The 17,016-nt window shown below is 47.8% G+C and overlaps 1 protein-coding gene across 1 annotated transcript in view; it reads left to right on the top strand.

The window, feature by feature from the left end:
- The first annotated feature begins 15,053 nt into the window (after positions 1-15,053).
- Positions 15,054-17,016, top strand: part of SIM1 (SIM bHLH transcription factor 1) — a 51,960-nt gene continuing 49,997 nt past the window's right edge. Inside the window, exon 1 of the mRNA XM_005510562.3 lies at positions 15,054-15,923. Within this exon, the coding sequence (XP_005510619.1) occupies positions 15,749-15,923 (175 nt within the window). The 5' untranslated portion in view covers positions 15,054-15,748. The remainder of the gene's footprint in view (positions 15,924-17,016) is intronic.

The raw sequence follows: 17,016 nt of genomic DNA, 5'->3' as shown, positions 1-17,016 counted from the left end.
TTTCAAAGGATATGGTGAATAGACAGTAGCATTAGTCTTATCTAATCCATCATTCAGACCTAGGACTCAAAGATTAAGAGCTGCAGATTTTATAACATTTCTATTTCAGGGATAAATTTTCTTTTCTTGAGCTGAATGGGTGGGTAATGTCCTAAAGTTATTTAACTCTTAGGAACCGCTGACTTTACAGGAACAGACTAAGAACTTGTGACCATGAAAAATTGCTAATCGGATTAAATTAGATGAAAAAATATCCCCAACGAGAAAAACAGGATAAGAATCCCATCTCCAAGGAGGGACAGAGCTTTGAAACACACAGACAGGGCTGCTGTGAGGCAACAGTCCTGTTTATTTTTTACTATACAATGTCATCTACTTCCATTACACCAAATTATTTGGGTATGATGGCACAGCTTCCACAAAAGCATACCTCTTCCAGTTACCTGGTGATTAGGGCACATTAAGGGAAAATGTGGTCAGAAAATGGAAGAAAGAACTGAAGGAGGGAATTTTGTATGGGAATAGACGGGATTGATAATTTTTAAATGAGAGAGCATGAGTGTTATATCTCATTCTGAAACACAGCAAGCCTCTGTTTTCAGGGGAAGGTTCCAAGTAATGCGTCCTGAACAAACAAGCACCTCTCCTGTAGCCTCAGGCAAGGTACCAAATATAAGTTACATTTCTGTGTTCCATCTTTGTGCTAAGCTTCCCTCTTCCTGTGCAGTTATCCAGTCTCATTTGAGATACCTGATTTTCTTTATTCAACAGATAGGGGAATTCCAGCACCTCACATCTTGAATTCTACTCTGGGTGCATTTGGGGGTGAGATTCTTGCTATTTAAAAATCCTTTCTTAGCTATATCCCTATAGCATACTCTATCCCTATAGTGCATACTCTTCATGTTATAAGCTATATATGCTCTTCTTTGCATTTTACACACCTATGCAGCTCTCCTGTTACATCATACCAATTTGATGTTAAGAACAAGCAGCCTACCTTAAAAACTGGCCTGTATCCTTACATTTGGAAGTATAGCATGTGATATTAATAAAATACAGTCAGTTATGCCAACATTTCTCAGGGAAGGAAGAATAAGTACATTCATGGTAGAATGTTATGTGCATATATATAATTATATATATATAAATATTATAGTAACATAAACATGTTACTTATTAACATGAACATAACAAGCCATTGAAGTTAGCAGTTACTGTTGCCACCATTACTGAAGGAAGGCAAGAGCTCACCAAAACTAACATTCAGAGGAAAAATGTCTCTTTAATCTTTTGGAAAAGCAAAGAGATTACTGATTGGAATCAGAACCCTGCCTGTGTGTTAGGTTTATGTGTAACTGAAGAAGACAATCTCCTTTAAAATTAACTTTCACTGCTCCATTCCTTTACTTACACCTCTTCATTTTCCTGCAATTAAAAAGGAAGAAGAAAAACAACAACAAAACCACAGACACCACCACCACTTTGTCCACAACCACTATTTCATTCTTTTATCTGCCACTTTTCATGCAAGATTCCCTGTCCAGCTCAGATCACAAAAGCAACACTATTCTGCCATCTCTTCTCCAAATAACAAAATTTCAGGCTATGAGAAATAGCACTATAATAAGATACAGGAATAAGGATAAATCAAGTAATTCCCTGTCTGAACCTTCTGTTTTCCTCAGTTCTTCTTCCTTTCCCGTAATAACGTTTGCTCTTCCATTTTAGCCCTCAACTCATCTCCATTTCAATTTCCCAGTCTGTCTAGCACTGCTTCTATTTTATTTATGCCCTTCTTTCTCTTTTCTGTTTTGTACCTTCTTTTCTCTTATAGATAAAAACAAACACATACACCTAAAAGAGTTTAAAAAGTATTTTCTTACTACTGCTACTACCCAGAGCACCTTTCTCTGGGCTTTCTGTATTTTCTATTGCCTTTTCCATTTCTATGCCATTATCTTCAAACTGTTCCGAAGTCTGATTTCCCCCATCACCATTGTTATGTGATTTGTTATAATCTTTCTTACAGAAGTTTGGTTTTGATCCCAAGCAGTAGTCACAAACACCTACGTGGCAGATCAGGCACTCCACTGCAGGAACTCCACATCAGCATCTAATTGTGAGCTACAGCAAGAGGTCAGCTAAACTAAACTTCATTTTCACATTTTCTACCCACCCATTTTGTGTCTTTGCTCAGGATTACTCCAGGTTTTGAATGGCAGATAATAAACAAGGCCTATCTTGTCAGCATGGACAGGAAAAGGAAAAAAAACACTTCTTCCCTTGAGCAAAAAGTTAAATGGAGGCATCTTCAAGAGGTAGCAATATGTATTTTGCTATTGGTAACACCTAGCGCTAAGATTACACTGCTCTAGATTCTTCCATCTTCTCATTTTGGCCGCCATTCACTTGCACCTTATAACACTGTCTGCGATTGCACTTCTCCCAGCCAAACAATCACAAAAGCAGGAGCTTTCTTCAGCCACACCTTCTTCATTGTTCCACTCATACTGAAGAGAGATGAGCAACACAAACCTAAATCAGCTTTCATTTGACCACAGGAAACACATTTGTTTGGGTTTTTTTCCTAGTCCAGGGTATGCTCTTCTACAGTCTGAGTCCCTCAAGCAACCAAGTAAACACCACCTGACTGAGAAACCAGACAGATCACAAAGTGTCTACAGAAACCTTCATCTCTAAGGTTGATTTCAGCTAATGCTCTCCTGTTCACGAAGTACTACTGAAACTGTCTCAAGTGGAAGAGGAGAGTTTATAGATTGTGGAAGGACGGGCTGGACCCTTGGGAAGAATATAAGGCTGTTGTCTGAGGATGTAAGGAGGCAACTAGGAAAGCTAAGGCCTCCTTAGAATTAAACCTGGCAAGAGGGGTCAAAGACAACAGAAAGAGCTTTTTCAAATACATGGCAGATAACACTAACACCAGAGGCAATGTAGGCCCACTGATGAACAAGGTGGGTGCCCTGGTGACAGAAGATACAGAGAAGGCAAAATTACTGAATGCCTTCTTTGTCTCTGTCTACTCTGCCGGAGGCTGTCCTGGGGAGCCCCGTACTGCTGAGGCCCCAGAGAAAGTCAGGACAATGGCGGAGTTTGCCTCAGTTGATGAGGACTGGGTTAGGGAGCCATTAATCAATCTGAACACCTATAAATCCATGGGTCTGGATGGAATGCACCGGTGGGTGCTGAGGGAGCTGGCTGAGGTCATTGCTAGACCACTCTCCATCATCTTTTCCAAGTCTTGGGAAATGGGAGAGGTGCCTGAGGACTGGAGGAAAGCAAATGTCACTCCAGTCTTCAAAAAGGGCAAGAAGGAGGACCTGGGTAACGACAGAGCGGTCAGCCTCACCTCCATCCCTGGAAAGGTGGTGGAACAACTTATCCTTGGCGCCATCTCAAGGTATATCAAGGATAAGAGGGTCATTAGGGGCAGTCAACATGGCTTCACCAAGGGGAAATCATGCTTGACCAACCTCATAACCTTTTATGAGGACATAACAAGGCGGATAGATGATGGCAGAGCAGTGGATGTGGTCTACCTTGACCTCAGTAAAGCATTTGACACAGTCTCCCATAGCATCCTTACAGCTAAACTGAGGAAGAGTGGTCTGGACGATTGGGTAGTGAGGTGGACTGTGAACTGGCTGAAAGAGAGAAGCCAGAGAGTTGTGGTCAATGGCGTGGAGTCCAGTTGGAGGCCTGTATCTAGTGCCTCAAGGGGCAGTACTGGGGCCGGTATTATTCAATATATTCATCAGTGATTTGGATGAGGGAATAGAGTGTACTATCAGCAAGTTTGCTGATGACACCAAGCTGGGAGGAGCGGCTGTGCTGCCACCAGAAGGCTGTGCTGCCATCCAGCAAGACCTGGACAGGCTGGAGATTTGGGCACGGAAAAATTTAATTAAATATAACAAGGGCAAGTGTAGAGTCTTGCATCTGGGTAGGAACAACCCCAGTTTCCAGTAATAAATTCCAGAATAAATTGGGGAACGACCTATTAGAGAGCAGTGTAGGGGAAAGGGACCTGGGAGTCCTGGTGGACAGCAGCATGACCATGAGACAGCACCATGCCCCTGTGGCCAAGAAGGCCAATGGCATCCTGGGTGTACTAGAAGGGGGGTGGTTAGTAGGTCCAGAGATGTTCTCCTTCCCCTCTACTCTGCCCTGGTGAGACCACACCTGGAATATTGTGTCCAGTTCTGGGCCCCTCAGTTCAAGAAGGACAGGGAACTGCTGGAGAGAGTCCAGCATAGGGCAACAAATATGATGAACGGAGTGGAACATCTCCCTTATGACGAAAGGCTGAAGGAGCTGGGTCTCTTTAGCCTGGAGAAGAGGAGACTGAGGGGTGACCTTATGAATGTTTACAAATATATAAAGGGTGAGTGTCATGAGGATGGAGCCAGACTCTTCTTGGTGACAACCAATGATAGGACAAGGGGTAATGGGTTCAAACTGGAAAACAAGAGGTTCCACTTAAATTTGAGAAAAAATTTCTTCTCAGTGAGGGTGACAGAGCACTGGAACAGGCTGCCCAGTGGGGGCTGTGGAGTCTCCTACACTGGAGACATTCAAAACCCGCCTGGACACATTCCTGTGTAGCCTCATCTTGGTGTTCCTGCTCCAGCAAGGGGATTGGACTAGATGATCTTTTGAGGTCCCTTCCAATCCCTAACAGTCTGTGATTCTGTGTCTTGGGCAAAGGTTGCGTGCCACATGACAGTTTAAGAACAGATTCCTTTCTATTTAGGTATAAAACAGCAAGTTTAAATATTCCACACTCAAACAGCAACAGTTGTCAGGCCCCACACATGCACTAGATTGGATCATGGTGCAGAAGGGTATAAATCCACATTCTTCAGATCATAAATCAGTCAAACTGACTGACTGCAGACAGGACACCCATAGCACGGGGTTATTCTCCAGCTGCCCATTACAAGATTCCCTGGTGCATTCAGCACTGTGAGAACCAAGATACCGGTCTGATTCAGTTGGATATTCTTGTGTTATGTTTCCAACTGTTGAATATGGATATCTCATGACGTTAAAAGTTACGCTGTTTCAATGTTCTGATCCTATGGAACTCTTTCCTTGACAGATCAATACATTTCTCAACAAATATTTCATTCCTGAATTTAAGACAAACTCATTTCACTTTATGCTAATTCTTGGATCTACATTTATTAAAAAAAAAAAAAAAAAAAAAAGCTTAAAATGAGGGGAAACCCTATAAAAAGACCAGGTCTGGGGTACAAGATAACACAGACAATTTCCAACATAAATGCTAGTTATCAGGTGTCATGTAGAGTCAGGAGTTGCCATGGAATCCATTTGCTTCTAAACCAGCTCCTCCTGCTGGAATACTTTCTCATTATTATTTCTTTCAGTAGCACAAAAGGAGCTGGCTATAAAAGAAATATTATTTTAGGATAAAGTTTGTACTATGTCTACAATCACACATGAAATTAAAATCTAAATTTAAAGCTGTATTTCTTTTCAAATGTAAAGCTACATTACTGTGGTCAGAAAAATGAATTTATAGAATACTTTTTACAGATTCAGTAAAGCAGGAAAAGCAAATTATAGATAAAGTTTTCTTTTCCTCTGTCTTCCCGTGAGTAAAAATAAATGTCATACGTGATGTCTCCTATTTACATTTTGGCTACATTATTCTCCTATTATGCTTAACTTTTAATATTTTCACCCAAGTTATTCTATGCAATAGCAGCCTGGTTACCAGCCTAATTACTAATGTCCTGGTATATAGAACAGTGTGTACATGCCGGACACTGGGTTTATTACGCAAATGAACTCACTTGTTGTGATGTCAGTTTCAATAGAAGGATTTCAGAAGAAAAAATGCGATCATGCCTTCAAACTCTTGACACACCAATTATTGGGTTTCAATTCTTTTGTATACAATGTACTGCAGTAAGACTGGAGGACAATACTGGAAAGTAACCAGCAATATTAGAAAACTATGTCAGTGATTTGCAGCTTGGCATGTTAATACTTATTATTAATATTATTGTTTATTATAGACATTGACTAGCATTGCATCTGGAAGCCCTAAACAGAAATAGGACCCTATTGTGATCAACACTGTATGGAGATAAACACAGCCCTTGCCTCCAAGAGCTTGTATTGTATGGTCCTGCCTTGTAAACTGATCTGGGTAGATAGATTCTTGCGCCCCTGCAGAGTCCCCCAGCCCTCCAAGGCAGCCAGAGCTTCCTGCCCAAGCCTCCTATGTGGAGAAGCAGCAAGCAAGATTTGGGTGCAGGGAATCTGAGGCTTTCTAATTCATTCCTCTCCCACCCTTTAGCAGTTGTAGTACACACAAGATGGTGGGCTCACCTAAGCTTATCAAACTTCTGACCGATATATGTCTCTTGAACTCAAAGGTTTTCCTCCTGCCAGGAAATCAGAGGAAGTTCTATGCCACACAACACCCTTCCCTCTCCAGTCCTGTGTTTTCTAAGGTCCCGTAACTGCAGGTAGACCCCTGCACCCAAGCAGAGGTTCATGGTACCTCTCAGAAAGCCCCCCAGAGCACAACAGCTTCTGGGACAAAGCAAAAAGCAAAAGCACATAGACAAGCAGGCCAGAGAGAGAAAGTCCTTTTGCCTTGGAGTGAAAGCAGAAGGGTCATTGGAGCCCTACAACGAACAGAAGCAGCCCAGCATCAACAAACGACAACGGCTGGGCTGTTGGGATAGGACAGGGAGCCACAAGCCAAGCGTAACAGCAAGGCCGGCAGGGCAGGGGCCTCACTAGCCAGGGCCCACCCCAAATTACCTGAGCAAAGAGAGCAGTGCTGGTGTGAGGATGGCAGCCAGGCTCAGACCAGAGCCCAGGTCATCAGGCATGCTCATAGTGGCTAGGCAAGCCTGAGGTTAAGCTGAGAAGTCAGTCTGTAGGTCAGGGTCCAGATCACCAGGGTCTCTTGCCAGATACAGACATAACTGCTGCAGCCAGGAGCCCCTCCAGCCTGGTGCAGGTAAGCACTGAGGGCAAATGGTGTGGAGGAGCTGACAGGTGAGGCTGGTCAGGGCAATTAAGGCTTATTAGTGCACACAAGAACCTGACACCCACAGTCTTCTCCTCTCTCCCCAGTATGGTGGCTCTGACAAGTGATTGGGATGAGCCATGCACCAGGAGCATTTTGTGCTAAAGCCAAAATTAAAACCAGACTCTACTACATCCTAAGTTTTTAGCACATTTCAAAAATGTGGCATTAACATCACCAGGCTATTGCCAGACCAAAGAAATTACAATTCCTTGATCGTCTACCAGCTAAATCTGAGAGGAATTACACAGAGCAAGCAAGCCCTGGAGCTTCCTCCCTCCAGCTGCAAGTAGTGGACACTCCTCAGGAGAGGCACTGCAGGGAAACTGTCCTTTTAATAGGCTCTGGCTTCAGCTGGTTACATCCAGCCATTGCATTATGTAAAGGGAGTCCCACCATCAGTGAATAATAGAATCCAGGGTTTAGACAAAACATTTCAAAAGTGAGGCAAAACCTAAATAAAAAAAACCTAATCGCTGGCATATGCCAAGCCTTGGGAAACACCCTCACCCCTCAGCAACAGATTTAGCATAGTCTGAAACAGGTTAAAGCTGGATTCAGGCTTACAAGTCTGATGCTGTTTTCCTGTGCCCCCTTCCAATGTAAGCAATTGATCCCATGGTGTTTCCCTAGGAGACATCATCTCCTCTGCATCATTTCTGAAGAAAACAGTTACAAACTCGGTTCGTACTGCAGTTGCAATACGACCTCTATAAGAACACAGTAAGGCCTCGTAGGGAGTGCAGAGGAGAGTAGCAACAGGCTTGCAGAGCACCCACATAATTCAGAAACTCTTAAGTGACAGCAGGGTTGATCTCAGCTTAATGTGCAATGTTTGGGGAGCAATGCTCATAAACTTAATTAGACTTGTAACCACAAACAGGTATGAGACTAAAACAAGTAAAGTCCACACAGGGAATGCTTCCCACCTTGTCTTACAACAAAACTAGGGGCATCGTGATGATTATGATACACACTAAGTGCAACAGGCACCAGCTCCAGAGCTGTCAGGCAGCCTCACACCCTGTGTCCCTCCTTCTTGGTCTGATCAAGCCGATTCTGAGGTGATGGGAGGCTGAAGGCTGAGTTTCAGTGCAGCAGAGAGGGGTGGTTGCTCTTGCTATGCATTTCAGTTGAAATGGCATGTGTGATTTCAAAGCAAGGTGTATCCTCGAGATGGGTTAAGCTGCTTTCCTACACTGAAACAAAGCAGTGATACATTTATTTGTGACCTCTTAATTATCAGGTTGATAGTAAGAACAGAGTGTGGAACGGATCCCACTATTTTAAGCATTATTCTTTGGGGTGCTGAAATTTAAACAGGCTTCTGCTGACAGATTTTCCCCCAACTAATGAAATAACTTCTTTGCTAATGAAAGCCAGGCCTTGGGAAAGGAGATTTTAAGTGATACCGAGGGGCTGGAGGAAGCCTGATGCAGTGCAGATCGCACGCTGTACCTGAGGTCCGGAGGACACCACCTTCCCGAAAAGGTTCCCCCCACCATGAGGTGCCTTGCCTCGTTTCCCTGCAGCCAGCCTGTCCCGGGGCAAAGGCCCCACATGGACACTCGTGCTCCCCTCGGTTTGGCACAGGGACAGCAAAACCCAACCTCGCGAGCCGAAGCAAATAAAGTAACAAAAAGGGGACATTTCCTCCCCATCACCTCTCGCAAACCTCAGCCCCCACCTCATGCTTAGGGGCGACGAGTGCAGGTCCGATCCCCGGCACGAAAGTGCATGGGGCGCAGGGGCCGAGCACCAGCGGCCGGCGTCGTGGGGATCACTCTCGCCGCTTCGTTACCCCGCACGGGGCCGCGCTGCAGGTGAAGGGCGGCTAATCGGGACAGTGGGACCGCGCGACGTGTGTCCGCCCGTGTCCGCCTGTCCGGGGGGGCGGTGCTGCGGGGCGGGGGTGGGGGCGGGGCGCGCTGTCAGGCGCCGTTTCCCGCGCTGGCGCGCAGAGGCGCGCTCATGCCAGGGACCGGCGCGGCGCGTGGGGCGCTGCGGTTCCAGCGGCCGTTGGCGTCGGCTGCGGGAGGCGGTGCGCGGCTCGCTGCTGCCGGGGCACCGCAGCGCCCGGCAGAAACCCCGCAGCCGAGCAAAGTCCGCGGCCTCTAGGAAGCCTTCCCCGAAACGCTCCGGGGTCTCGGCGGGGCGGGCGGGGCCGCAGCGGCAGCCCAGCTCTGGCCTCCCACGGAGTAGAGCAGTGAGGGTGAGGCGGCAGAGCCCCGGGGCTCCCGGCTGGCTGCGACCCCGGGAGCCGCTGCCGCCATCGGCGCTAGGGTCCTTCGCCAGGAGGAGGGAGAGGGAAATAGCGCCTCCGCGACCAACATCAGGGGAGCGCGCCCCGCGCGGGGGTGGGCGCCGCACGGCGGGGTTGGGTGCGGCAGCTCCCGGGGGAGGCAGCGAGGGCGCCGGGCGTGGATCTCGGAGCCGTCTCCCCGCCGCCGGGCAGGCCTGTGGCTGGGGGAGACCGGCGCAGGTGAGGGGGGAGCTGGGAGCGGAGCACTCACGGGGACCGCGCCGCTGGTACCGTCCGGAGGCAGGAGGGAGAAATAATTGCGCAGAAGGGAGAATCGGAGCACAGCAAGATGCCTGTGAAGACATAGGGAGGGAGGGAAACACTTTTAAAAGTTTGTAATTTCTTCAAAGTTCGTTTCCAGTCCCGTGTCCTTCCCGAACTTCTCATCCCTTAAAAGGGTAGTTCAGCTCGGTTCAGACGTTCAGTATACCAGGCTGCTTTGGAAATGCAGAAGGCAAGAAACATGTGCCCAGGGCTGTTACTGACCATAAAGTAGACTTCTTTTCTTCCCCTGTTTCTTTTTATTCAGTTTATGTTTTCTTTTGTTGCTCCACGTAACAATAAGATAGCTTGGCTTCCGATCGTTAGCAAGAGTGTATTGAGTACGATAAGAGTTAAAAGGAGCATCCTTTGACTCCACTGGAAAAATGAATATAAATAATCTCTTTACATTTATGCCAAAAACAATAAAATTGAAAGTAACGCCTGATCAATAGAAGTGGCCCGCAAAGCATCGCTTAAAAGAAACTACGGCCGTATCTCCAAAAATTGTTTAAAAGAGTCACCGAAAATAACTAACAGTCTTGCCGGTGGTCGGGTTCTCTAATTTTTGTAGTGTTTCTATCATTATTCTTACGAGATGCTTTCGGAACTGCTTGTATCTGAGAGCTGGTATCCAAGGATCTGTTAACTATTGCGTGTGTTTTCTCAGAGAATCGGCTTTCTCGTTGTCCTGCTCCCCTGAACATCCTAATAACATTAGCAAAAGAGCAGGAATAAAGTACCTAGAGCATGGCTTGAATCTTGGAGGTTAAGATCTAGATCAGTTAAAACCTATTAATTGCTTCTGAATGGTCTCAAAGAGCATTTGCCGTGTATATTTATGTCAATAAAGCCTTGATTAGGGCACGGATGGAAATTCACATCACACTCCAATTCACCAGGGTACCCAAGTGCGTGTGTCTGAAGTCACCGATCTCTTCAAAAAAATCGCGCAGGCGGCCCCGGGGCCGCGCACCTGGGGCGGGGGACACGCAGGCTCCGCGATGGGTGGTGGTGGGTGTCACTCAGCCCCGCGGGGCCGGGGCAGGTCTGATCCTGCCTTCTCGCCGGTATAAGGCGGAGGGAGATTTGGTGTGTCAGAATCTGGTCATTACTCATACCAGGCCGATGGGGTTTTTTGTTGGGTTGGGTTTTTTTACGCAGTCGTGAGAGTGAGCCGCATGGTTAATTCGCTAATACTTTTTAAAACGCTATCAGGAAAGCAGTATATAAACGATGTCATACGCTTGGAAAGATTTTTCTGTCTGCATGAGAAATGGTCACCTTATACTTCAGGGGGGAGAGGGAGGGGTAGTAAACACATCCAAATTCATAAACCAGCAAATATATCAGAATACGCCAGAATGTGCTGGAGAAGGAACGGGATCAGACGTGTCCTATAGGAAAGTGACCCAGTAGGATTTTTCTTTCTTCCCCCCCGTGCTTTGATTTGTACTGTTCTCTCACCCCTCTCTCCCTCTTTCCCCGCACGCACATACACGTGCTGCAATATATACCTGGCTTCACAAGTTTTTCACTTGGCAACCTGTCTGTGAAACGCTTTGTTTTCACCCAGCGTTTCTTCGTATATCCCAATTTATTATGCTTCTTTTAAAATCAGATTGCGCTGCAGTACCTATTTATTCAATTTTCCACTATTATCTGTTTTCCAGAATATTCTCGCCCGAGAATAAATGCATCTGAACTGAGCACATCTATCTACGTGCTTCAGGCAGCCGGAGGTCTTTATCGGCCCCTTCCCTCGGTGCCCCGACCCGCGGTACCGGCAGCAGGACCCCGCCGCCGAGCCGCTCCGGGCAGCGGGACGCGGCGGGGAGGGGGCCAGGACGGCGGGGGCCGGAGCCGTCGTGCGACCACCTCACCCCCCGGGGCTCAGCCCCTCCACTCGCAGGTGTCCCCTCCGCGCCGTCAGGGAGCTCGTTGCTCTAAACTCCGCTCCGACGGCTGGTACGCCGAGGTAGGGTCATCCCGTGGTGGTGCGTTCATTTTACTTATCTAACACCACCGTGTACTTCCCTCTGGGACTGAGGAGCTGCATCGGGGCTCGGGGATAGAATCTCTGAGCCCACCGCGAGTGACATCGGGCTCACGGCTGGTCCGAAGACCACGAATTTAGCTGCCATGAGCTGGTTTTCTCTGTATAGCTGGAAAAGGGCAGTGCTAGCTCTCATCTCCGTTGTCAGAAGCCTCGCATTTTCACGAAGAAAAACAAGGCTGATGTCTCTGAAACGGCCAAATTTTGCCATCAGTCGGGAACTGCCTCTGGAAATCTGCTGGGAAATGTCCCCAGCGCACTGATCCCCGCGCTAGCAATTCGGTGTCGTGGTGACTTTGTCCGCGGTTGGTGTAACTTGGAAAGCGCAATAATCACCTTTCGTACGCTGGTCCTTTCACATCTTGTACTTTTATCTACTGTAACATTAATACATTAAAAATCGACATATGGGCTAATCGGGTCCTAGCCCACGGGTCTCCCGCCACGATGTGAACCGGAGTGGTGGGTGACACCGACCCGGGCTGCCGCTGCGGGGAAGAAACCGAGTGCCGGTACAGCGGGAAAGCGGATCCTCGGTGAGCCGCTGTCCTCGCTGGGGCTGTGTGGGGTTGGTAAGGTGGATGCTCGTGTTCCCTGGTACAAATTAGCCGAAGTGTATCCTACTGATTTATTTATTTTTCCCAAACCAAGGGTGTTATAAAAGACATTCTCTGCGGCTCATGTTGACAAATAACTCGTGAGCTACCTGACATTGTTAGTCCAGTTGTTGTCCATATGTCTATATACCGTCCAAGAGACGTCAGTGCCGTTCAGCAAGAGTATAAACTCAAATGAAAAACAGAAGGAAGATGTGTTTGGTTTTGGTTCTGTTTTTTTTTTCTTCCCCAAAACCCCTTTACACCTGATGGCAGTAACATACAGGGAAGATTTTTGAAAATTTAGTGCCACCTTCCCCCATAGCAGCGATCGCTTTACAACATGACGGGGGAGGGAAGGGTGGGGGGTTTTTTCCCCCTTTCTTATTTTTTCCTTTTTTTTTTTTTTTTTTCTAATCCATACCTTCACTAAATGACTTGCGTTCATGTTTGTTTAACAACGGGTCGCTTCGGCAAACAAGACAATCAAAAGAACATTTGAGACTACGTGGATACATTTCTCTGCTGCTCGTAGACGCCTGGACACCCAGAGGAGTTGTTGAATGCCTCTCCTTCCATCTTTCTTCTATTTACCCAAATGAACACAGGGAAAGCTTTTAACCGAAGGGAGATTTAAGGTGATAAGCAGCGAACAGACGGTCGCCACTGCAATCCTGCGCTTCGAGCTGCAGCCCTCTGTAGAGCAAAAGGGATGGGTTGCTTCAAAGGATTTTTTTTTCTTCTTTCCCAAACCGAGGTCGTTTCTTCTTCCTCGAAATATTCCGACGGTTGCCTTGCCAGTGCGATTGCATTTAAACAACTATTTTAACTGAACTCTCGCACCCACTGGTTTGGCAATTATTTCAGGGTTTTGAGCGTCCCTTATGGTTTTAGGAAAGACTCTGCAACCCTTCTCCCCCGCCCCAGGCTCTCTCTTTCTGCTCTATCTACTCTTTTTAGGAGCCAGTAGTTTTAGGAGCCGCGTCTGTTTGGTTTTGTTTTTGTTTGTTTGTTTTTTCCAATTTATTTTTTAATTATTTTTTTTTCAGGAGACTAGAGAGATTAGGAACGATCCTGCTCCCTGGGAAAAAAAGAAACCCCTTCGTTTCACATCCACTTTACGTGCAGTTATAAAGTGCCTCGGTCTTCTGATGCTGGAGGATTGGGGAGTTTTTTCGCTCTTTCTTTCCCGTCCGCCCCCCCCCCCCCCCGCGTTTGTGGGATTGTTTGCTTTCTTCAGCGTGTATCAGCTTTCTCCATCCCTCCCACTCCGTTCACGCTGTCCCACAGCGCATCAACCCGGGGCTGAACCGTATCCCGTTAAAAGCGGGGGTATAGGGGACGTGGCTACAGCTTATTTCTCCCAGGCACGACTACTTGCCGGGGGTGGGGGGGTGGCGTGGGGAACTGGGCGGGGGGTAAAACTGCCGATCCTCAGAGCCCACAGTCCCGAGGGATCTCGGACGCTTCTCTCCAGTTCCCAGCGGGGAAAACGGAGCGTCGCCTGGATCGCCATGTCAAAAAATAATCAAACATTTAACACCCCCCTCCAAAAAAAAAAAAAAAGAAGAGCGGAGCGGGCAGATACGCGGGGGGGGGGGGGCGGAGGGGAGGGCATGGGAGGGGAGGGGAGGGGGTGCTGCGCGGGGACGCGCGCAGGATACACACACACCCCCTGTGAGCGTCCCCGTGAGTCCCCCCCCGCGGCGCCGCCGGGTCAGAGGGCGGACGCAAGCAGAAAGGGGAGGGGGGTGTGCCCGGGTCGCGGTGACGTCACCGTCCTCTCCGCCAATGGGAGGTCGGGCGCGGGGCAGAGGCGACCAATGGGAAGCGAGGTGGGTCCGTGAGTGGCATTAAGGGAGGGCTCGGCCAGGGGAAGGGGGGGCTGGGAGAGAAATGAAGTTGTGCTAAAAGGCTTTTAGCCATCAAGAAGTTATTAGGCATTTCTCAGCCGCAAATTAGAGATTCTTCATTAATACTAACCTCGCCCCCCCTCCCCACCCTACCCCTCTTCCCCCCCCCGTTGTGTGAGAGGGAGAGCCTGGGAGCCGATAAAGGGGATGGGGAGGTGGCAATGTCTGTCTGCCCATCGGTGTGAGGAGCAGTGACAGGCGCAAACTTTTCCCGTGCCATTAATGAGCCAATTAAAGAGTTGGGCTCCTCACCCCGGGAGAGCTCTCTGCAGGCTGCCGGGCTCAGGGACTCAAGGTAGGTAAAAAGAAGATCACAACCCACCACAAGCTGCCAGCCTCAGCAAGGAGCCGCAGCGATGTGTGCAGGGTTAGGCTGGCGGTCTCTTTCCCCCGGTGGAAAAAGAAGGAAAAAAACCCAAATTTGTTGGATAAATGTGATGTTTGGGAAAATTCTGACTCGGGACAGGGCTGGGAAACGCGTGCCTCCCCTGGCTGGGGTGCAGCTGGGGGAGACAACCCACACACACACCCCGACCCCAGCCGGGGAGCAAGGGGAACGCCAGAGACGAGGGGGAAAATTTGAAAAATAAAAAGGCATGAATACTCCGGGACCGGAAACTCTTGCCCCGCTGTGGGGCTGGCAGCACGGTGCGCGGGGTGGTCTGGCCGCATCCGCAGTGCCAGCCCGGGGAAGCGCAGAGGTGCCGGCGCAGCCCCGTCAGCACCGACACCAGCCGGTAACTCCTCCGACTTCGCCGGGAGCTGTTTTCTGCCTTGATTTCGTTCTGGTCATGCCGTGCACACCTGGGCTGGGAGTGCGAGGGCTGTGGGAGGAGAGTGTGGGGCAGGCTCCCCTACGGGCGTGCTAGATGGGAATATATACTTTTTTTCCCCCCCCTCTGGTGGGAGAAAACACGACACCCGCCGGAGGCTGCTTGTTGATTATTATTTCTCGCGGTTCCGCTGCCGCGTTGTGCAGCGGATCTCTCACCCCAGGGCTGCTGTTCTCTTCACAGAGGTTCCCGGGAAGGCACTCAGCGCCCTGGGAGGCGGCCCACGGCCGAGCAGTTCGGGCCTCGGATTGACAACGGATCACGGGAAGAAACGGGATTATTATACCTTCTTCCGAGGAGCTATGCTGCCCGCCATGAGTAGGAAAAAAGGCCAGAAATACCTCGTTTGGTTGTTGTGTGGTGCCGCAAGTTTCTAGCCTTTTTTTTTTCCCTACAGTTTTTTGGAGTCTCAGACCTGCATTGGATAAATGCCTTTCCCATCCGATTAACTCTCTTTTTCAGATTATATGTATATATATATATATATATATTTTTTTTTTTTTTAAAGAACACCTCTCTGGTCTTCAATATTTGTTTGCATTTTATGCAACTGAACGATTTCTCAGAGTAATGGCCGCGCTCAGAATAACTGCCTGATGTCCCGAAGAGATGAATTGCAACTGAAAGTTTCCCTTCCATCTTTGGATGAATCTCTGGAGTTTAAATTGTAGGAAGGAAGGGGGAAAAAAACACGATGAAAGAGAAGTCCAAAAATGCTGCCCGGACTAGACGGGAGAAAGAAAACAGTGAATTTTATGAACTGGCTAAATTACTACCCCTGCCCTCCGCTATCACCTCTCAGCTGGACAAAGCATCCATAATCAGGCTCACCACCAGCTATTTAAAAATGAGGGTGGTTTTTCCAGAAGGTAGGTGGAAATGCCTATTCTCCTTTATTTCTATTCTGATCCAGGTGTCATTTTTACTTCAAAAAAAAAAAAAAAAAGTAAATAGCGCATAGTCGTATGATCGGAGGCAGGGTGCTATCCGCTGTCACTTTTCTCTGTCGTAAATACTTTCCCTTCAGTTCCTATGACAGGTTTAGTTGGGGACTTACAGGGCTTTTGTCAACACTTGAAGGCGCTGAGTTCTGCGTGTTTTGCTAAAGCAAACACGGGTTTTCTTTTCGCCCGGTCTCCCAGTAAGTTGTGCATCCCCCGCCAAGCACGTGCGTGGCGAAATAGGGGACGATTCACCCCTATTTATAGCCATACTATGGGGGGAGTTAATATATGGGTAAATATTTACATAAGTCTATGCAAAGTCCTAAAGCCTTAGTTCAAGTATCGAGCAAAGGTGCGGTTTACAGGTACAGCACACACGTACTTGCGTGCTCACACACACACAGCCTAAATAAATAAGCCAGCTACACCGAATCGCATCAGGAATGTGATGTGTCTCGCTCTGAGGATCATTAGGGCCATCTGAAGGCGTTAATAGACCTCGGAAATTTTTAACAGCAGTTTTGTACTCAGATATATTCCATCCGCCCGCCCACTCGGTGCTGCAAGCCCAGTATCCGAGCCTGGGCCTGATTCTCCCCCACCGTCAGGCAACACCAAACTTCACGTTGACGGCAGCAGCAACACGTCCCGCCTGACTAGCAAAAGCAGACACGCATCCTAAAGCATGTCTTGCTTTTGAGTAGAATTAGCATTTAAAACGACCTTTTTGGGGCTTCTAGATGGGCTGCCAAGAAAAACAAACAACACAGAAAGTTTAGAAGGTCGAAATAAAGTTCTACTCTGTTCTCACTCTTTTGTTTTTATAGGAAGTAGGAAGCAAAAATCAAAAATATTTCAGTAATCTTTTATTCAGATAAATCAGTTGAGATATTGTCTACCTGAAATAAAAGGAACTGAGAGCTTTTCTTCCTACCTAATAGCAAAAATTACTACATCTTTCGTTGAGAAGTGCGTATACGTAAGAAACAGCCTGATATAGGCATGTCCCTTTGTGTTT

This window comes from Columba livia, chromosome 3, assembly GCF_036013475.1.
Source record: "Columba livia isolate bColLiv1 breed racing homer chromosome 3, bColLiv1.pat.W.v2, whole genome shotgun sequence".
In the NCBI taxonomy this organism is placed as follows: domain Eukaryota; kingdom Metazoa; phylum Chordata; class Aves; order Columbiformes; family Columbidae; genus Columba; species Columba livia.
The sequence above is the reverse complement of the archived record's forward strand: the minus strand, read 5'-3'. Positions and strand labels throughout refer to the sequence as shown.